Genomic DNA, 23,910 nt, shown 5'->3' on the forward strand with positions numbered 1-23,910 from the left:
CGATTCTCCCTGCTGCCTGGCTGGTAACCCTCCTACCGGAAGATAACGGATAAGCCAAGAGGGCGGAGCAGCTAGCTACACATGTCTGGCTGCTCTTATCAACTTATCATATAAGGAAAGGGAAGTGATTGATTCAGATACTGACACTGTAGAATCTGGGAAGAGAGACAAAGCTGATCCTTAGAGCTAACATACTGAGCAGGGTTAGTCTCCCCACCGGCTCAGCTTACCGGATGACCAGAGAGAAGACGGCACTAAAAGTCAGGTTTGCTACTTGAAAAGGGGGAAAGGGAAGACTCATTGATCAACCTCAAGCCATGGCAGCATAGCCCTGCATTCTAGAGGGCAGCCGAGCATTCTGGACTCTGTGTGCCTTCGAGTTCCCTCGGTTGGTGGTTTATCACCAGAAGGAAGAATGTGGCAGATTGTTTTCTTTACTCTGAGCTGTGATCTTGTCTTAGCCGCAGCCTACAGCAACTTTCGGAGAAGCATGGAGAACATGGGGAAAAAGCAGTATCAGGTTCAGCACGGATCCTGCAGCTACACCTTCCTGCTGCCAGAGACGGACCACTGCCGCTCCCCGTCCAGCTCCTACGTGTCTAACGCTGTGCAGAGGGACGCGCCGCTGGATTATGACGACTCGGTGCAGAGGCTGCAGGTACTGGAGAGCATCATGGAAAACAACACCCAGTGGCTCATGAAGGTAGGAGAAAGCCCGGTTTTCCTTTGTGAGAAACTGGAGCGTAAGATCAACTGTGCTTTAACAACTTGGAAAAAAAGAGGATTAAAGCAGGAGAGAGATGGCTACCGATATCTTTGAATGAATTATCATTTCTTTTAGTCTGTCCCAGTGTAAAGTAGTCATGGGTGAAAAGGAAGATTTGAAAAGCATGCCAGGCTCAACAGAGAAAATCTCTGAAGTTAGAAATCTTCCTTTATTAAAGTTAAGGAGAGGAAGTGCACTTCTCTGAAAAACATCTACGCTGTTTTGTTTGTGTAAGTAGTTGAAACTCAGAAACGCTTGTTACCAGAGACGTTCGCTATAAACTGGCCGCGGGCATGGAGGGGAAGCTGTAAGCAGTGCAGCAGCCCAGAGCCAGGAAAAACGTGACAGTCACGTTAATTACTGATAAATAACGGACGGAGTAAAGTGCTTTACCAATTTCCTGAATTTATTTACTAAAATAGATTACGGCTCTTGGTAAATGAGAGGAAATTAAATAAAACAGAGCTTATGTTTCTCAGAATCTCACTGCTTTACCCCTGAGGGTTTGTCATTTGTAAACGGTGCTAAGTTTTCTGAGTGCCCTGAAGGGATTCACACACTGCAGCCACATTTCAGTTCCAGCAACTGGCTTTGAAAATACAGCCACATGGGCTGGTGCCCAGGACCAGCTACGCTGACTTTATGCCATGACAGGACGGTCTGACGGTTTGTTCTCGGGCTACGAGAGCTCCACAGGTTTTTTAGAGAGTGTTGACCAAAGTAGGATATTGAAAGCTCTGTTTTTCTTTCACAAACAATCGTTTTCACATGCAAACCCAGTAACTATTAAAAAAAAGCCAAAATCACCCTGCATTTTTTCTTCATATGGACTATATATATGTATTCTAAAGAAAGTTTAAACAAAATCTGTGAAAAGATTAATCATTAAATATTATAATGATGACATTACACTACAATGCTTATGCAGTAGAGAAATGTGACTATTTACAGCCATATGAAAACTTTATAAAATTTGTAAGCCTCATTCAACACTTTCCCCAGAAAAGTATAATTATCCTCTCAGTCTTTCAGTTCCCCATAAGCTCCTGTTAGGCCACCTTATCTCAACCTCAGAATAGATCTTGGATGCTAATCTGTGTTTCTCATTAACTCCCTTGCCTCCAGAGAGGAAACAACTAAATTATTACTTGAGCTATAAGCCTAAATGAATGAATGCTGTCAGCACTCCTGGTCATCACAACAAAAGCAGTGTCTTAAAAATCAAAGAAAAGAACAACAATACTTATAACGTAGCAAAAAGACCTGTCAAATAAAGACAATGTAAAATAAAAGATGTCAGCAATAGCTTTGTAAGTACTACCCCTTCTGAGTAATTTCTAGTAAGCTTTCCTCCTTTCATGAGAAGAACCACATAGAATGCTCTTTTTAAAATCTTCTAAACTTCACAGACGTGCAAATAATAATGCTGAACTTAAAAAGTACGCAGTGACCCTGGTTCAAATATTTGAAAGACAAACTGTATCCTAAATACCTGCTTAATTCTTTCTGTTTCTCTTTAAATTGCTATGCTTACATTTAATAACTTCCCTGCAGTTACTGTGGCGTGGTTAACGGCCAGTGGTAACAGAGCCTCAGTGAGGGATGAAAGAAATCTAGTAGTAAACATTCTAATCCACCCAGCTGCTAAGCCATTTCCTAAACAATCCAGTAACATAAAAGAATGTTTTGCCAAATGCAAGATTGCTGAATTATGTTTGCTTAATGAAGCCCACATCGAGTATTCCTGAGACTCCATAATCAAGGCTCATATTTCTTTCTTAGATAAACTACCCTCTTCTCTTGGGTCTTTGAGACACTGTTTAAAGAAGGAAAAGGACAAGGAACCCTATGTTAGGTGGACAACGCTGTTCCTTCCCAGGTTCAATTAGTAAATATTTGAACAGCAGTACAATGGTGTTTCAAAAGGCCTTCTTCAGCTCTCTAGGTAAATATCACTAAGAATGACTCAATGTTTATCTTCTTATCTGCGTAGCACCTGTTCCCTCTGCCACTGTCAGTGATCTGAGGTGTGCACCTGAGAAAGTCAATCTGTACTCGCACTCACTTGGCTGGCCTTCTTCTTGTTTGGGAATGAAAGCAAAAAAGCAAATATGAAACCTGCTTAAAGTGATTAAATGTAACCTTTCTGCTTGTTTTTTTCTTCATTGTTTTGTCACCTGTGATGATAAACACTGTTTTTCTTATAAGGGAGGAAATAATATATACTGTAATGGAATGCTAGATAAGCCATGTAATTAAATGATCAACATCACAATCTAACACTTATTGATTGATAGATTATCCCAGAAAGAAAAAACACAATTCTGTGTTTTTCATTATGTTTTACATATTTCCTTTTCTTTAGGGGTGTTTATTTTTTATGTTTGCATTTTTCCTTTCTTTTATCAACACTAAAAAATGAGAGAAGAAAAAAAACTATTAAACTATTAACTTAGAAAAGAAAAAAAACTATTAAACTAAAAACCTTTAAACTATTAAGTTCCTATTAACCTTGTCAGGAAGAAACGTAAGACAAAGTTTCTGGTTAATTTTAGGGTAAATGAATAGTATTTCTACTTATGAGTGGTTACCATAGCCTAAGAAAGCTGTTTTGTGCATCATCAAAAGATCCCACACTGGCCCTTTAATCTGCCAGCCAAAGGAAGTGTCAGGCTTCTAAATGAGCGCAGAGGAACATGAATGGAACAATACAGGAGAAGGCTCGTTTTGTGCTTAGTGGTTAAACAAGGATAAGATAAATTCATGATCGTTAGAACAGCAGCTACACCAGGGCTTAAAAAAGAAATACAAGTCCCCTCATCCTTGCTAATCCTGCAACTATTCTAAACCTCTGTCCCGGGGGTATTAAATACATTCTATACAAACTGATAAATAGCTTAGCAAATGGACTGTATTTTGCTATGAGACCAAACGTATTTTTTTTAAATAAGAGGAAATAAGGGAAGGAAATAAACAGCTATTTCGCACTGATGAATAACTTACATTTTATAAATAACTGCAAACTCATTGTTACTTTAAAACAAAATGATTTGAAAAACACAACTAATGCCTCTTAAATTAATGTAAAAATTTCCTCTGTCATTTTACTTTTTTTTTTTTTTTAAAATGCCACAAGTACAGGCTGGGAACTATAAACTTGAATCCTTATCTTTCTTTTAAAAAAATAATAATTCATATGCTTTCAATAAGCTAGGAGAGGTACTACTCATCAGCTGATGTACAGGGAACAATGCAGTTATGCTCCTAAAACATAACTGCTGTAAATGGGAAAACCTGATGCTGAAAGCTCAGAGATGCATGCAGCCCACCAGCTCCTCCCATTCCTGCCAGGGATTTGGTTTGTGTGTGTGTGTTTTCAAGGGTGGTTGTATATCCAGAGAAATAAAGGCTGGTTCATTAAAGTACAGAAAAAAATCCCAGCATATACACAGCCAGTGGTCTACTGCGAGGCTGGAGCAGAAAAACATTCCTACACTCTGTACATCGCACTCAAGTCCCGAGATCTACCATGTTCAGTATTCGAGGCAAATTTAACGCATGCAGATAAGCTGATTAAACCCTCTATTTAAGATCTCAGGTAAACCATTACTAGTGTTAATTATGTATTAATATCATTATAGAAAGGAATGAAGAGACTATCAAAGTTTCACTATGACAGGAAAAGACTATACTAAAATTTGGAAAAGCGGAAGTGTAACATAATGTTTATAGAGTCCCTGGGTTGCAAAAACTGTTAAGTGCTCTGCTACTAAGCAAAAGGTTGGCTGCTCCACCCAGAAGCGACTCCAAAAATGCCTGGTGATCTAAATTTGCAAAAAATCAACCACTGAAAACCCTGTGGAGCACACTTCTACTCTAACACACACAGGGTCGCCATGAGTTAGAATAAACTCAACGGCAACTGGTATGCGTATCTATCCATCTATCTAATCTATCATCTATCTATCTGTCTGTCTACCTATCATCCATCCATCCATCCATCATCTATCATCCATCCATCCATCATCTATCATCTACCTACCTACCTACCTACCTATCATCTATCTATCTAATCTATATCAATGTACAGTACAAAATGCAATTATTATATACAACATATAAAGTATAATATATGCTTACTATAACAACAATGGAAACCCTGGTGGCATAGTGGTTAAGTGTTACGGCTCCAAGAGGTTGGCAGTTCGAATCCACCAGGCGCTCCTTGGAAACTCTATGGGGCAGTTCTACTCTGTGCTATAGGGTTATTATGAGTCAGAATCAACTATCGACGGCAGTGGATAGTGGTATAACGACAACAACAAAACATTGCCATTGAGTCGATTCTGACTCATAGCAACCCTATAGGACAGAATAGAACTGCCCCAAAGGGTTTCCAAGGAGTCACTGGTGGATTTGAAGTGCCAACATTTTGGTTAGCAGCCGAGTTCTTAACCACTGTGCCACCAGGGCTCCATGTTTACTCTCTCTCTGTAAATATAGCCTATACATACATATATACATACAAACATATATACATATATATTTGCTTTCTATAATCAAGCAGCCACTGCTTATTAAAGTGGATTATCTGACATTTTATATTAGACTAACTCTTACACTGGATTAACTATTTAGGTTTTATACTGTGGGAAGATGACTACTTATCAGCAGAGTCTAGAACTAGGAAATGAGCTTGGGTATACAGCTTACATACAATTTCCTTTTTAGACCCTAGATAATCCATATATACAGTCTCATTACTGAAATTTGAATATCTGTCGACTTTAATAAAAAACCAGTTGAAATCAATCCTATCACCATATGGATAATTTTAAAAATACCGTAAAAATATTATGAAGGTAATCATACATGGGCAAGGTTAAGAAAAGAGTCCAACAATTAAAAAGGTAAAAAATAGGAAGAAAATTCTCCTCTTTAATCTTTGGTCCCTTTCCTGAGATCAGCACTTAAACATTTATGGTACTCCTTCATTGTGACAAATTTAATATCAAAACATATGGTTTTCCTTCTTAAAACATGTACAGTAGCATTACACCCTGATCAATATCTTTTTGGTCCACAAATTGCATGAAAAGAGGCTGGTAGAAAGATACTTTGTTTAAGGAACAAGGTTAAATTTGGAAGACTGAAGTAAAGGACAATACAGATTAAAGGTAGGGGTGTGTGTGTGTGACAGAGAGAGGGACAGAGACAGAGACTGATTGATGCCATCAATCAGAACAAGGAAAATGGGCAGGATACGTGGCATGATTGTTCTGACGGGAAAAATACGAATTATACAGTTCTATTTTTTTTTTATATTCTGGCAATCAAATGTCACCAGGGGCCTGGGCAGCTCTGTGGATTTCCTGAGTTCAGAACAAGAGAGTATATGTAATGAATCATTACATGCACAGGCTGTTTGCAAATCAAGGGTCCATAATTTACAGAATAGGTACACCACTTATGATAAGGACAACTCAGTGGGCAAACTCTCTCTCCCCATCTAGAAGAATTCATGTATATGCAAATTCTGATATAAAGAGAGCCACTCAAGTTTCCAGGCGAAATTTTACCATTAAACTACTAATAATAATATACTCATAAAACCAAAAACCCATTGCTGTCAAGTCGAATCTAACCCATAGCCACCCTATAGGACAGAGCAGAACTGCCCCACAGGGTTTCCTAGGCTGTAAATCTGTATGGAAGCAGATTGCCACATCTTTCTCCCATGGATCTGCTGGTGGGCTAGAACCGCCAATTCTTAGGTTAGCAGCTGAGCGCTTACCCCGTAACCATTGTGCCACCAGGGCTCCTAATATAATAATAGCGATAGCAATTGAGTAGCACTTAACTTTAAAGCTAAAGCACTTTGCATACCTCATCTCGTTTTGTCCGGAGAATCTCTCTACTACACAGCTATAGTGGATACAACCCACCTATTTATTTTTTACCACTTACAATGATACCAAAAAAAACAAACCAAACCTGCTGCCGTTGAGTCGATTCCGACTCATAGCGACCCTATAAGTCAGAGTAGAACTGCCCCAAGGAGTTTCCAAGGAGCGCCTGGAGGATTTGAACTGCTGACCTTTTGGTTAGCAGCCCTAGCACTTAACCACTACGCCACCAAGGTTTCCAACAGGTCATGATAATATCAAAGCACCCCACAGCTTAGAAATCTTGTATGGATTACCTAGAGAGGAAAAACACATCCAACCCTCCTCTGACAAAAAGCAGAATTTTTTATGAGGAAATTATAGAAAGTTTTCCATGGAAAATTATAGAAAATTGTTGAGGGGGTGTGAATGAATACAGACATGTACTAAAAAGTATAATGTTATTTCTTAGTTCATTAAAGTAAATGAGTGGATACTACTCTACCCCTCCCACCCCTTAGGGGGTTCCAGTTCAGGGCAGGAGCTTAAAGTTCAGTTATTTATTCAACAAATATTTATTAAGGACATGATTTTTCTAGGCAGCGTTCTAGTGTCTGAAATAAATCTGTGTGTGTGGGTGGGCCTAATATTCCTGCCCTTGTGTGGACATGTTGCATGACACCATTACCTGCTAGTCAGGACATGTTGTATGACACCATTACCTGCTAGTCAGGACATGTTGTATGACACCATTACCTGCTAGTCAAGACATGTTGTATGACACCATTACATGCGAGTCAGGACATGTTGTATGACACCATTACCTGCCAGTCAGGACGTGTTGTATGATTTTACCACGACCTGCTAGTCGGGACATGTAGTATGACACCCTTACATGCTAGTCAGGATATGTAGTATGTCAGAAAAGTGCTACAGAAAAAAAGTAAATAACAACAACAACAACAAACAGAGTCAAGGGGATCAAGAGTATTAGAGGGTGGGGATAGGGGAAGCTTTGTTAAACAGTTTGATCACAATATTTAAACCTTTTTTATATTAAAAAAATTCAAATCCAATTATTTTTAAAAGCTATTTTTCCTGACTACCAAATATATAGTTATTGTAAAGAAATCTACAGAATATAAAAAAACATAAAAATGAAATCTTATGTACATTTAAGTATACTTAAAATTTAATGCACATATGTAAGCCTACATATGTATAAGTAGAGCCCTGGTGGCACAGTGGTTCTAGGTATAAAGGAGCCCTGGTGGTGCAATGGTTAAGCGCTCGGCTGCTGGCCAAAAGGTTGGCGGTTTGAGCCTACCCAGCAAATCCACTGGAGAAAAGACCTGAAAATCTGTTTCCATAAAGATTAACCCAAAACCAAACCAAAACCAGTGCCATCGAGTTGATTCCTATTCATAGCGACCCTACAGAGCAGAGTAGAACTGCCCCATACAGTTTCCAAGGAGCACCTGGTGGATTCGAACTGCCGACCCTTTGGACCCTTTGGTTAGCAGCCGTAGCACTTAACCATTCTGCCACCAGGAGGTCCCCATTACAGCCTAGAAAACCCCATGAGTTTTTCTACTCTGTCACAGGGGGTCGCTATGAGTTGGAATCGACTCAGCAGCCCCTAACAACAACATAAAAAAAAAAATACATAGGTACATAATTATTTAAAAACATACACAATACCAAAAGCAAACAAAAAACTAGCTGCCACTGAGTTGATTCCGATCATGGTGACCCCATGTGTTGCAGAGGAAAACTGCCCTCCATACAGTCTTCAGGCTGTGACCTTTTAGAAGCAGACTGCCTACATGATAATTTATACTCTTTTATTTAAAAAAAAAAAAGTCAATCAGCCTGAGATCCAGGGCAGACATCAGCACCTAGGGCCATATTTTCAGCAGTCTTTGCATATGACAGCTGTGGAGTGGACAACTTTGTTATTACATGCTTTCTATGTGGAAATGGTGACAAAGCTGTTAAGAAAAAAAAAAGGGAATATCTTGTGTGTAAAGTAATTATATGAAATTTACTTTGCAGTTCAGAAGAGTGAAAATAAATGGTAACTAAGAGAAAGTACATATGGAAATTCATACAGACCACACATATAGCAAGGACTCTTCTCCGGAAATCGACTTAGGGTGACACCCTGAATTTCAGAGTACCAACCTGAAAGTCCAGGCAAATAAAATTCGGCCCCAGGGAAGTAATGTGGGACCTTCTGTTGCCACCATTTGATTTAAAAATCTACATGCATGCATCTCCCATCTAGCACTCTGTAGGTACAATCAAAAGTGACTTGATGCCAGCAACATCAATGTTGCTAGATGGGAATGCTGAGAAAATGACGTGAAGCTCAATGATCTGATGTAATTAAAAACACTAAAAGGTTTTTCATGTACAATGTTTCAGAATAAAAGTTTCAACAATCTCTTGGAATTGGAATGACTGTTTTACGTGTGGTTTGAAAATAAAAGAATGGACTCTCTTCCCCACCCCTGAACTATACGTGAGGTTTGCTAGCTGTCTGTCTTTAAATTAATATTTCATTTTAATTAGATATTTCCCCATGAAGTCACCTCTCTTCCTCAACCTAATCCCGGCTTGCATCAGCTAACAAAAGATGTGAAATCTATTAAAATTTCCCAAGAAGCGGACCTAATCCTCTTAACACGATCATTCCCTCGACCAGCTAAAATCATTATCTTTGCAATTAAACTAGAACCTAATTAAAGCCGCTCTAAAACCCACCCTGAGGGCTCCTGGGATGGTAACTGATTTGCTCCAAAATCAGCTTCGTTCTGCCTTTTGACAACCTTTCACATTTCTGTGAATTACTTTTTGAATGTGTACATTAACCTGATAACCTAACATTACAAAGTATTAGTATTTAATATGAACATTAAAAAAAATCAACAAAATTATTTATTTATTTTAAAATAGAACCTGTCACTTTCTTAAATATAATTTTATAATTTTTCATGGAAAATGAGATTTTAAGGGAAGAGATACCAAAATATAGAGGTCTTGGGAAACATTATTTTATCATGTTTACACAGTCTCCTAGAGGTTTGGCATTTTATGTGCTGAATATTCAAAATAGTTATTGACCTTTTAGATAGAGAATATTAAAAGAAAAAACAAACCCGTTGCCGTCAAGTCCATTCTGACTCATAGCGACCCTAAAGGACAGGGCAGAACTGCCCCACAGGGTTTCCGAGGAGTGCCTGGTGGATTTGAACTGCTGACCTTTTCGTGAGCAGCTATAGCTCTTAACCACTACGCCACCAGGGTTTCCAGAGAATATTAGTACATTGTTAAAAGGAAGGAAGCACTCAATCTTTCCACTTCTCAATTGTCACATCTCTTCTATATCAACTGGGCACAGATTAACACTAGCTCATATATTAACACCCTTTTTGATATGAAACGAGCTAGTCAATCAGAGTGACTGAAATCTGGTTGATGTCACAAGATCGATGGCCTTCATCTCCCTGTCTCAAGTACTCAGTATTCCAAGGGACGTATTAACACCTTCATAGTAATTGTTCCACCGAATTCCAGGGGAAGGTTAAACCTGAATTGTGGCTCCGCCTCTGAATGTCACTAGTCAACATTTATTACCCAACTGAACATGTAACACACTGAAGAATTCTATTGGGTAGTTATCTTCAATAGCAAAGGGGAACGCATATGTAATGAAAACTGTCTTATCTCAGGAACTCACAGCAAGGATGCCATACTCCTCTACATAACTGGCTGGGTCATGTGCAATTTTCTAAGGACAGTCAGTCTGACAGTCGTTCTACTCCTACATGTGGTGAAAAGGAAACTGGGGGAAAGCTACCCATTACACTCTGAGGAGACTCTGAGGCCATTATCCTGAAGGAAAGGGGAAGAGATGAAGAAAGTGAGACCATGTCAGGGATGTCCTTTCTGGCCCAAGCAACTCTCCGAAAATTAGCCAAATCAGAGCAAAGGGGATGACAAGCTCATGTTCTGCTGTACTTTAACTAAAGGCGTTCTACGCTAAGAGATGTCCTAGACACAACTGATGGGCCTCAAAGACATCAAGTACAAAATAAACCACGTTGACATATGAAGTTGACATTTTCTGGTGTTGGTATCTGCAAGTTCAATTAACTATATAACTTTCAGAAGGCCCTAGTGAGACCTGGCTCCGTTTATTGGTACAAGCTGAACCAACTTCCAAAAAATTTTTGTTGTGTTTTATTTGTTGTTCTTTATATATTTTTTATACGTAGTAAATAATTTTTTTAATCAGAAATAACCGTAAAATATTTGTTTTAGTAACTCCTTGCCTTATACAGCTAAGTTAACTTGCTGAAACTACCACTGTTTATCTTCAGAAACTATAGACATTTTCTTACTTACACCGGTGACCTTGTATGGTTATTAGGATCTTCAGATAAGACGAAGGGTGCTGAAGTGCTTTGGAAACTGTACGATGCTGACAACCACAAGGGCTACCATGGAAATTAATTCTAATAATAACACCAGTAACACAGATATCTATAATACATATCTCAGTATTCAATTCCACTCACTCTAACCAGGTTAAATAACATGACTAGAATAACCCGGTGGTAACACACATTTCCTTGAAAAAAGCTAAACCCACTGTCCCATAGTATCTGGGAGTTAACTGGTTTCTCAGAGTCACGCATCTCAAAGCACATCTCCACTCTGTAAGGGGATGAATTTCCTTTTAAAACTGAAAAGGACAATCATAAGTGCCATGTAAAATGCTTTGTTCTGTATGTTACACGACGCAGTCTCTCTCTGGAAACATGTGCTGCAGGCTGTCCCTTCTGAGACATCTTCTGTAAAGGGACCTGACACACGCTACCATGCTCGGATGTAAGGCTGAGTCCACTAAAATAGTCACGTTTTATTATTAAATTTATTTTTATCACTTTGGCATTCAGTGAGTTATAAGCCATGCTGCTCTTCTGCATACTGTTTCGATAGTAGGAGAAGGCAGGAGCTAAATGAGGAGCTCTACAAGAAGCCCCAAACCACCTTCTGAGCAGGAATTTGGGGTTAACAAGTCAGCGTGCACATCTTGGGAACTAAATGAGTTCTACAGGAAGCCTCAAACCACCTTTTGAGCAGGAATTTGGGGTTAACAAGTCAGCATGCACATCTTGGGAACTAAATGAGTTCTACAGGAAGCCCCAAACCACCTTCTGAGCAGGCATTTGGGGTTAACGAGTCAGCATGCACATCTCGGGAGAAGATTCAGAATTCTAAGAGGCAACATTTCCTCTGGGTTCCTGAAAGAATTTTCTCTGCCATTAGGTTTTTGGAATCCACAGATATTATCAACTCTTGGTTATCTGCTGAGTAATTATACATATTAATCTGAAGATAACTGAAAGTATTGGAGTTTTATTAACTATGACCTGGTCTTTGCAGTCTTAAAAAATTATTCCATATAAAAACGAGAAAATCTAACCCGTTGCTGTCCAGTTGATTCCAGTTCTGACCCAAAGCAACCCTGGACGACAGAATAGAGCTACCCCATAAGGTTTCCAAGGCTGTAATATTTATGGAAGCAGGCTATCACATCTTCCTCCCACAGAGTGGCTGGTGAGTTTGAACTGCAGACCTTCCTGTTAGCAGCCGAGTGCTTAGCTACTGTGCCACCAGGGCTCCTTAGAGTATCAATCTAGAATGTCTAATATCCAATTGATAGAAGTTCTATTAATCCATACAGATGTACCTTAAAAATTCCCTGAACAACCTGGTCTTCTTAATGAGAAATTTTAGTGCAAAATGCTGCTAGGGAACACATTATTATTATATTTTATTGAATAACATGAATCCATGAAATTCAGGCTGCAGGTTTAATATCTGGTGTGTGTGTACGAAACTCTTTATTGTTTTAACTGCTAGGGAATGGATTCCTTATCAGTCTTTAACTTAAGAAAGTGTTAATGACAGGAATTCCTGACCAGAACTGTTTTTAACTTTAACGGTGAAATGCTGGTGATGTAATGGCTGGGGTCGTGGGTTTTGTATATATATAATATATATATAATCATACAATTATATCACAAGTTAAAAAATAAGACTAATCAGAACACCATTACCTCAAATAACAATTGCTCAGTTTATGATAGTAATTAATTGCCCATATTTTCAAATATGGTTCCCTTCTAAGTAATATCAAATATCATAAACCCATATATGCTTTCTTCTTTAACTAGACATTTAAAAAAATACACATAATTTACTGATTGTTATATAACTAGTTACATAAAAATTTTACAGCTGCCATGTACAGAATTAATGCTATGCTGCTTTTCCTTTCCCCTCTTCACCCCAAAATACCACTAACATTAAAATAAACTATTTCTGGATGAAAAAGGAAAAAAGAGAAATGAAAAAAAAATTGATAAATAAACAACTGCCTTTACTTAATTGGGACATATCCTTGACCCATTTCAGTTTTAAGTGGTTCAAAATCCTAAGTCAGCAACAAAGGCCAACACAGAGTCAGTAGTCACTGCGGCCAGGACAGATAATGGAGAAAGGAAACATTTTACTACAGTCACTCACCCAAACTCTCAAAAACAAGTGGGCTTTTAGCTCATTGCTATGAAGCCAGCATTCTTTGCTTGTTGCTTACTGTTATGGATTGAACTGTGTCCCCCAAAAATGTGTGTCAGCTTGACTGGGCCACAAATCCCAGTATCGTGTGACTGTCCGCCATTTTGTCATCTGATGTGATTTTCCCATGTGTTGTGGATCCTACCTCTATGATGTTAATGAGGCAGGATTAGGGGCAGTTATGTTAATGAGGCAGGACTCAATCTACAAGATAAGGTTGTGTTTTAAGTCAACCTCTTTTGAGATAAAAAAAGGAGAGAAGGTGGGGACTTCCTATGACCCAGAAAGCAAAGCCAGGAGTATAGCACGTCCTGTGGACTCAGGGTCCCTAAGCTGAGAAGCTCCTTGACCAGGGAAGATTGGTGACAAGGGCTTTCCCCCACAGCCGACGGGGAGAGAAAGCATTCCCCTGAAGCTGGCACCCTGAATTCGGACTTCTGGCCTCCTGAACTGTGAGAGAATACATCTCTCTTTGTCAAAGCCATCCACTTGCGGTATTTCTGTTACAGCAGCACTAGATGACCAAGACGCTGACCAAGTCTACCACGTTCTTGCACAAAGAACTTTATGATGGCAGTCACTGGAGGTAAAACACAGAAAGCCACTTTCTCCCATCTGGATACATGTCATTGCAACTGTAAAATGTCACTGGTAATGATGACAATCGTCGTCTTGATAGCAGCTGACATTTATCAGGTGTACACCACTGGCTACATTACCTCATTTAGTTTTCATGACAGCCCATTTAAGATAGATACTGTTTTCTTCATCTATAACCTACAGATGAAGAAAAGGAGCCCTGGTGGTGCAACGGTTAAGCACTCGGCTGCTAATCGGAAGGTTGGTGGTCTGAATCCGCCCAGTAGCTCCGCAGTAGAATGATCTGACAATCTGCTCCCGTGAAGACTGCACCCTAGAAACCCCATGGGAGCAGCTCTACTCTGTCACCTGGGGTCGCTAGGAGTCGAAAAAGCTAGACAACACACAATAAAAACAAGAACACAGACAAGGAAACTCAAGCTCAGAAGGTTAAATAACTTATCAGAAGGTACATAGCTGGCAAAGCTACCATAAAGTTTCTTCATTTCACTGCTTCTTACAATAAAACAGACTTTCAAAAGATTTAAATAAAAATCCATACATTTTTATGTGTAGATTAAGAGAGTTAACTGACTTTACAACAGTCCCCCAACACCTGCCATTCCGACACCACAGAAAACTGGCCCACCTAATGCATGCTTGCTACCACAGGCAAGAGCAAACAGGGACACGGTGAGGAAAATAATGGCAGATATTATTGTCCCCACTGTACCCGGGAGAAAACTGACTCTGGGATATTAAGTCACTGGCCAGGTCATCTTAAGAGCAGGGATTTCAACCCAGATATGTCTTATTTCAAAGCCCTGCAATTAATGGCTGTGTTCCTCTTCCTCCCCCAAAAAACAAACCCGTTGCCTTTTGACTTACAGTGACCCAGAGAAGAGGTGCCCCATAGGGTTTCCAAGGAGCAGCTGGTGGATTCAAGCTGCCAACATTGTAGTTAGCAGCCAAGCTCTTAACTAATGTGCCACCAGGGCTCCGAAGCTTTACTTTTTCACTCTCATGACTAGAAGCTAGACTGGTAAGTAGAATGGTAAAACCTAAATGACTTAAGCCTCTATATGACTGTGACTTTGGTTAAGCACAAATGAGAGCTATCGCCCTCTGGCATCACAAGATATACGTTCTCTCTCCTATGTACCCTACACTTCCAGCAGCATGAGATGAGAGAGAGGTGTTTGTTACACACGACAGTTTTCCAGAATTAGAGCTTGCTGGGATTCGTCTTTCTCCTTTCAAATCCTTCTAAGCAGTATTATGTTTCAACTTGCCTAAAGCATTATTCTCAACTTGTACGGTTTATAAACATCATTATGAAAGTCCCTTATGTGTACTTTCTATATGATAGCTCACATCAGCACTCTCTCAATACCAAGTTGTCTGGTCTTGCTTCTTGAGCTGTTGTTGGGCCTACTGAGATGCACCCATGAAAACTCAAGAGCTGCTTCAGTGGAGGTGGCCAGAGGAAGGGCTAGTGGATATGGGGACAATGGTTAAGAAGGGTTCTAATCACAATTCTGAGTTTACCACTGTCATCTTGGGGTAAGTTCTGGGTTAGCATGGGCTTTGTCTTGAAGGGAGTTGGCTCGGGGGTTCGGGAACAAGTAAAAGCACTATTAGGTCTACGTGTACCTCCTGGCAAATGTTGGGATGTAGTAGAGGCGTTTTGGACAAAAGCTTCACTTACATTCTAACTTTGGCCTCTTTAAGCTAAAGTACCCCTCAAGTAACTCCAGCATAGGGCCAAGATTCCAGTGGAACCAAATGACTTATAATTTGAATCCCAAAGAGCTGCCAAAGCCCCAGTGTTGGTCCTTCCACCAAGGAGATTAAATCAAGATGCTAAGCCACAACGTTTAGGCTGGTAGTTAGACCATTTTAACTTAATACCAAATTTCTACAACTGAGGAAAGCTTTCAAGAATTTGTTACCACTGATATTAAAGTGGCTTGCAAGATTCAAGACCAAAATCACAGCAGTAACCACAGTGATTTTCAGTAAAAAAAAAAAAAAAATGGGGGTAAGATGACTCATGTTTTGATTTAAAAAAACAAATTCTAACAATAGGAAAGCCTCTCCGACCCTCCATCACCCCTTCTTCCCACTGCAAGTGAGCTCTCTGTTCCCACTGAGTGAGTCAGTTAAGACGGAGCCTGAAGCGACTTGTGTGACTGAGCGTCACTGTGGCTCTGAAAAAGAGGTGCGGGGCGGGGGCTGTGTTCTGAGCCACTATCACTTAGGGAGCCCCAGTTAATATAAATATTTGATCCCCTAAAGAGAAGCGAACTGGGTTAGTCATCCTATGGTGAAGCTGTGTCCCTCACCTCATTGATAAATACAGAAATATCCCTTGAAACATTCTTTTCCTTCAAGTTGTAAGTAAAATTTGAAGCATGCAGGAGAAAAAGTCACTTCTGAATGACATGCTTTTTATAACTCAAGGCAGCGGAGTGAAAGGGGACAGGAATTTTCCACTGGCCGCCATTGGAATAGACACGCATGCAAGGCAGTAGGGTTAGGGAGAAAGGGCAACTCCCAAACTGAAGCTGATTATGGGAAATTATTCAAGTCCCTTGTACTTTTACCACAAGTATTTGCAGAATCACATTGAACGTTTACTTCCCAAATTGCTTTGGTGTGCAAGTAAAATTCAGCTTTTCTGTATCCTGCCATGTTCTACAGCCAGTTCATCTCGGAGTGAGGAAAGCAAGTGCGAACACTATAACCGCAGGCAGAGACAGACAGGCCACTTTGTGAGACCAGCTGCTCGCGCTCTGTACTTCTACCACACGACCAAATGCAGCAGCCTGGGGGCAACTATGGTATGCCACAAAACACAGGCATTTTTTCTGAGAATGTTTCTTGTGAACTACACTATGGTTATAAAAGTTGTCAGCCTCAAAGGAAACAGTACTAACCAACTAGTTTGCAAGGATCTGCCCCTGCTGCCACTGAGTCCATCCCCCTTATGGCGACCCATGTTTTACAGGGTAGAACCGAGCTTCAGATGACTTCCTGGAGCCCTGGGGGCACAGTGTTTAAGAGCGAGGCTACTAAACAAAAGGCTGGCAGTTTGAATCTACCAGCTGCTCCTTGGAAACCCTATGAGGCAGTTCTACTCTGTCCTATATACAGTTGCTATGCGTTGGAATTAACTTGATGGCAATGATTTTTTTTTTAAATATTTATGGAAGCAGGTTGCCAGGACTTTCTTCCATGATACCACTAAGTGGGTTTAGTTGAGCACAAACTGCACTTAGCAACCTTAGCTTGCAAGGAACATGGTTGTTTTTCCTAATGATTTTAAAACTTATTAGGAAAATATTCAAGTAATGAAGATCTTACACAATTTACTAGTTCTTTTTACTTACGAGTTTTCCAATAAACTTATCAAGTCATAGAGATTACAATTAACGACAATATCTGGGCTAGGGGAAGGGAAGGAAGAGACTAGACTGAATTTACATCCTACAAAGTGCAAGGCTCTTTGCCAATGTTTTCAGTTCACACACCCTTAGTGTCTCAGTAATTTTTTCACAGTACCGCTAGGCTAAAAGAAAGAAAAACACTCAACAGTTATATTTAGTAAGTAATTAGCATCAAACATTTTAAGTAGTTACGATAATTTAGTAGCCATCTGAAAACAAAAATATACATAAATATTTTAATTTTTCCCTAAATAACCACAATTACTTACAAATGGAATGTTAGGCACCACACAGCTTCTCAGACCTTGGGATCAGACTGGACACTGCCATCCTCATTAAAGTTCCACATTGATTTTTGAGCAGTACTTGTTTTTATCATAGCAACTACCAAAAACCCAGCTTTGCAGAGTGGTACAATATAATAATGTGAAACTGTGAATTACTTTGAGCTATTAATTCTTGCAGTGCCTCACAGACTGAGCGTTCAGGGCTTCCCCTGAACATCTAAAATATCTTACAGTCTTCTGATGAATTTGCTGCAGTGACCCTGGGTGCCTTGGCTCAGTCTGGGAACTATGCTAGTTTATTCCATTTAATTTGCACATTAAAGTTTCTATCATGTTGCTCGAAAGCAAAAAATACTCAGAGTAACTCTTAAATATAATTAAATCCAATGACCAATTTTTTTACATTAAGTCCCCTGGGTTAGGAACATCTGACTTACCAGACACCTTGTACTTGCCCTTCAATGTTGGGGAAACCTGCCCTGACTTTGAAAGGATTGAGCCGCCCCTGCTGGCAATAATTCTTCCTCACAGTCACCCACCCTCACAGTCACCTACCCTCACAGTCACCCACCTTCCCTTGCTGCACATGCAGATTTTATCACTGAAAAGACTTCCAGCTTTTTCTTGCACTAAAATAAGGCTAAATAAGAACTGCTCTGACCTACCTACAAATTCGACCTAAAGACCTAGAGACACTCTAGGGATAGACCTTGTTCGTACCCAGGGACTGCCTGCATTTTACTTTTCTCAGATTAATTCTGTATTCATGCCAATGGAAATGGGTAGAACGACTATTCATAGCATAAATTATTATCTTCCTAGACTTAAAGTCACCGAACTCCAAGGAGATGCAATGCATGACTCAGACATTTATTTATTTATTAATTATTTTTAGACTAATGGGAACTTGATGAATTTTTTCTTGGTCTTCCAAGAATAAATGTCTTTTATGCTTGATCCAGAAAGAATAGTGTGTCAGAATGTGAGATTACTAATTTACCTTACTGAATACTTTTAACCCATTTCAGGAAGCTGGCTGGAATGATTTAATCTATAGCTCTCTGCAGTCGCTTTAAAATTACTTTTCCAAAATTAATTTATTTAGGCAGAATTTTAGCTACTCCCAGGTGAAAGCGGCACGCAGGTAAATAAAATCACTCACAGTAACTACGATCATGGTGTCACATCAAATTCTGTCAAACACCCCAAATTCTCATAAAAAGACCAGACTTAATGGTCTGACTGAGGCTGGAGGGACCCCGGAGGTCATGGTCCCCAGACCTTCTATCAGCCCAAGACAGGAACCATTCCCAAAGCCAACTCTTCAGGGAGGGATCGCACTGGACTATAAGACAGAAAATGATACTGGTGAGGAGTGAGCTGCTCGGCTCAAGTAGACACATGAGACTATGTGGGCAGCTCCTGTCTGGAGGCGAGATGAGAAGGCAGAGGGGTCAGGAGCTGGCTGAATGGACACGGGAATACAGGGTGGAGAGGAGGAGTGTGCTGTCTCATTAGGGGGAGGGGTGCTAGGAGTCTATAGCAAGGTGTGCGTAAGTTTTTGTACGAGAGACTGACTTGATTTGTAAACTTTCACATAAAGCACAATAAAAAATTTTTTTGTCAAACATTTTTTATATATTTCCTTTCAAATTCTTTTTACCGAGGAATATCTTAGTTATCTAGTGCTGCTATAACATAAATATCACAAGTGGACGGCTTTAACGAACAGAAATTTATTCCTCACAGTCTAGGAAGCTAGAAGTCCGAATTCAGGGCATCAGCTCCAGGGGAAGCCTTTCTCTCTCTGTTGGCTCTGGGGGAAGGTCCTTGTCATCAATCTTTCCGTGGGTCTAGGAGTTTCTCAGCGCAGGGACCCTGGGTCCAAAGGACACGCTCTGCTCCTGGCTCTTCTTTCTTAGTGGTATGAGGTCCCTCTCCTCTCTACTTGCTTCTCTCTTTTACACGTCAAAAGAGATTGACTCAAGATACAACCTAAACCTGTAGATTGTGCCCTCCTTCATTAACATAATGGACAGCTCACTCCCAAACAGGATCATAACCACAGGCATAGAAGCTAGGATTTACAACACAGGACAATTACACCAGATCACAAAATGGAGGACAACCACACAATACCGGGAATCATCGCCTAGCTAAGTTGACACATATTTTTAGGGGACACAATTCAATCCACGACAAGGTACAAAAGTGTATAAAGTTTACTCAGGTGGATGCACTTTTCACTTGTGTGACTAGCACCGAGATAAAGATATAAAACAGGTTCCCTCACATCACTTCTCAGTTACTAATCTCTCTTCCCTCCACCTCTACCCTCCCTTACCTCCACCCCCAGGAAATCATTACTCTGACTTCTATCACCATTGATAAGTTTTATTTATTCTTGAACTTTACATAAACAGAATCATATAGTAAGTATTCTCTGGTACGTTGCTTCCTTCGCGCGACATGATACCCGTGACAGCACTTGACTTAACATCAACCTAGTGAGCTGCAGCGCACTAACGTGTCACGTCAGCCTCACAGAGCAAGGCTTACAAATTAAAATAACCACACCACCGTGAGAAGGGGACCGGCGAGAAGTGCTCACCAAAACACAGCACGTGGCCGTTTCCCTTTGGTATTACACAATTAGCCACAGAACATTTTAAATCCTCATGATTTGGACAGTTCAGTAGATTTTACACACAGCTAGTTAATAGGTAAGAAAGGTTCTTTCATGGCAAGTTACAACTCTATATACCAATTAATACTTTTATTTAAATGAATTCCTTCTTACAGTGAAAAAACTACTTTTGGATAAGTAATAGTAATCCCATGGAAATAAAATAAAGTGTGTTTAAAGTCCATATGGAGCAGTGAAACTTTCATCTCCTGGCCGGATTGTGCACATCTCTTCCTACTCAGGGGTAATCTTTAGGGAACAGACATCCCAAGGTACCTCAGAAGCCAGGCCTGGGGATCTACTTCTGAAAAAACCACCCACTGACAACCGTGTGGATCCGAGTTCTACTCTGACGCACTGGGGTTGCCAGGAGTCAGAGTTGGCTCACAGGCAACCCGTGGTGGTTCCCACTGGACCTCAGGAGAGAAGGCCACCCCCGCGATACACGAGTAACATCTTGAAACAAAAGTTCAAATAAACGCCCTGGGAAAATGAGTCAAACACCATCACCCCAGGACTGCTATTTGTAAAGAGAAGTTGGATACAACGTATATTTTACAGTATGATGCTCTCTCATTTAGGGTCATCTTCTAAACTGAAGACATAATTAGAAGCTAAAGGATGAGACCAAGCCAGGATCACTATGTGTGGCTCCTGGGCAAGTCTCCCTTCTCGGTGGAGTCAGTCACAACAACCCACAACAGAACAGTACATACTTAGATGCTTAATATACTTTTTATCAAGCTGCAGATCAAGAAATAAAAATAAGAAATACAGTTAAAAAAAAAGCCATATAACTTGGGCAATGAATATTGTTGGCTTTTGAGGCACTGCTTCTGATGAAGAAATAATTCTACTGTTGATGAAATTTTTTAAAAGTTTTGTTAAAATGCTTAAAAATATATTATAGCTTTAAGAACTAATGTGCAAACCATATTCTGATTAAATAATTTATATTTCCAATGTGAGTTACAAAGATTGATCATTTTTAGCTTCAGCAAAATGTAGGCAGATGTGCTTTTAATTCCTCAAATACGTGCAGCGAAGAGGACTGAACTCATGTAAATAAACATGAAAACACGACCAACTTACAGTTTCAAACACTTGCAAGAATAGGAACTGGACCAGAGGTCAAATGGGAGATAATTTAATACAGTCGAGGAGTAGGTTTTCCTCCTCAAGGGTTCACTGGGCGGGAGGTTCTGCTGCTATAAAGTCGCTAAATAAAAAGTTGCAGCTACAGTTTCACGATCACGGACATCAAAATCAAAAGAACAGATTTGCCTAAAGATTTCCCAGCGTTACAGTGTGATAACTATTATTCACGGTTTGGGTGGTTTTAGTTAACCAATTAGAGCACGCAGCTAAATGGAGTTTACAGACGCCATACGCACACGCCATTACATTTTGTTCACAGAAATCTCCACTCGGCGAAGTGTATAAATACATGTTTGTATACATTTATTCTAATCCAGGGTAAAGTAGATGGAACGGTGTTCAGGTAAGAGGCCACAGACAACTGGGAACACAGCTATCACCCACACTGAGAACATAACTGTGAACGCATATTTTGCTGAAGGCAGGTCAGTACTACATCTCTGTGTGCAAAAGATGACACGCTTTATTGCTAAGCTTTCAGGTAAATTAATCCTATGTACTTTGAGCATCATCTAATATCATCCCCAAAATTCTATTCATTGGAATTTTTTCCACCTTTTGGTTTGCTAGCAGAAAAAGAAGATAAAGAAACAGAAGAGCTTGGCTGGAGGTCTGTTCTGAGGCAGCGGCACTCAGCAGGCCCCGCAGAGGCCACCTCTGCTTCCTCAAGCATTCTCATCTGCGTTCCCACGGCCCCCACCCCAACATTTTGTGTTCAAAGAAACATAAGCTTCCTGCAGTTTGTATAAAGGACAGCAAACCAGTTTGAAAGTATCTTCAAGACAAAAATCATCTAATTTTTTTTTAGCTTTTTTCTTTCCTAGACATTTAGCATAGTAATTGTGACTATATGTTAAAACTAAAACATTTCATTTTAAAAAAAAAAGCTTTGGATTGGACTGGACAATGGGTGAGGCATGAGCTACTTGGTTCAGGTGGACACTTGAGACTATGTTGGCATCTCCTGCCTGGAGGGGAGATGCAAGGGTAGAGCGGCTTAGAAGCTGGCAAAATGGTCACAAAAAGAGAGAGTGGAAGGAGGGAGAGGGCTGTCTCATTGAGGGGCGGGGGGGAAGTAACTGGGAGTATGTAGCAAGTTGTGTATGGGTTTTTGTGTGAGAGACTGACTTGATTTGTAAACTTTCACTTAAAGCAAAATAAAAATTATTTAAAAAAAAAAAGCTTCAAAGATGGTCATATACTTTGTCCACAGAAATTTACCCAGGATTTTAGAAAACACACATAAAAGAGAAAGAGACATTGCAGAACCAGGGTATATGGGAGGTATAACTGACCTTTGGTATCTGAATACTTAATCATAAAAGTGAAATGTTAACACTTGGGTAGCACATTTACTTAAGCGAGCGCGGGCATCTCAGTACAGTGCTAGGAGTGCCTGACTAGGCGTTGGGAGATCAGAGTTCTGATTTATACTCCGCCAAAAAAAAAAAAAAAAATTTTTTTTTTTTAACCAGCTAGCACTGTGATCCAGGCCCTCATTTATGGAATGAGGAAATGCAATTTCATTCTTTTCTAAAGCCTCTTTACTGGCTTCTGAAGGCCTATCATGCCACAAAGATGGAAAAGAAGATAAAGATATGAGTGATTAAATTCACGTGCAAACATATGTAAGGAGTACGGGGGTGGTACAAATGATTAAGTCCTAGGCTGTTAACTGAAAGGTTGGTGGTTTGAACCTACCCAAAGACACCTCGGAAGAAAACCCTGGCGACCCGCTTCCTGAAGGTCACGGCCTTAAAAACTACGGAAGAGCTCTAGTCTGCACACATGGGGGTGGCATGAGTCAGAATTGATTTGACAGCAACTAGTCTGGATTTTTTTGATAGGCATATATACACACGCATGTATGTCTATAAATATGCATATGTTTCAAGGATTTGGTTTAGCATAGAAAGACACTAAAATACGCTCAGTTTTTTTTCTCTCAATGCACCTCAAATTCAGAGAACGCAAGACCATTCATTAAAAAAGAAATTCCCAGTATATTTTAGCCCAGATTCATCAATCTCATTGCCAGAGCTGAATTTAAACTGCTTCTGTTTGTAATAATTTATAATTTAGTTCATTCAAAAAAGGGAAAATATTATCATATTTCCTTTCTACTTCTGTAGGTAACATCACTAGTATATCCTAAGCTAAGAATTTGACAGGTATTTGTTGAAGTTAAAAGTGAAGTTAAAGTGAATTTCTGTATTAACAAACAATAATTTACAAATGGACAAACAGGTAGATAGATACTCCCAGAGGTGTGGGAGGATGTGAGGGAACACACCCAACGACAAACATGGGTTTGGTGGTGGATATTTCTGCATATATGACATAGGTGAGGCTCATATAGAGCACACGAGGGGTATAACCAAACACCATGCAGGATGAAGTTCCCAGGATGGAAGACAAAAGACCATAGACTCAGGGGACCTGTATGTCA

General features: G+C 39.9%; 2 protein-coding genes across 12 annotated transcripts in view; one reads left to right on the forward strand and one right to left on the reverse strand.

Moving 5' to 3' along the window:
• Window positions 1–23,910, reverse strand: part of MCPH1 (microcephalin 1) — a 331,342-nt gene that overhangs the window by 122,070 nt on the left and 185,362 nt on the right. The window lies entirely within an intron of this gene.
• Window positions 99–23,910, forward strand: part of ANGPT2 (angiopoietin 2) — a 62,594-nt gene continuing 38,782 nt past the window's right edge. The window contains exon 1 of the mRNA XM_010591867.3: window positions 99–703. Coding sequence (XP_010590169.1) covers window positions 416–703 — 288 coding nt within the window. The 5' untranslated portion in view covers window positions 99–415. The remainder of the gene's footprint in view (window positions 704–23,910) is intronic.

The sequence above is a fragment of the Loxodonta africana genome, chromosome 12 (genome assembly GCF_030014295.1).
Source record: "Loxodonta africana isolate mLoxAfr1 chromosome 12, mLoxAfr1.hap2, whole genome shotgun sequence".
Lineage (NCBI taxonomy): Eukaryota > Metazoa > Chordata > Mammalia > Proboscidea > Elephantidae > Loxodonta > Loxodonta africana.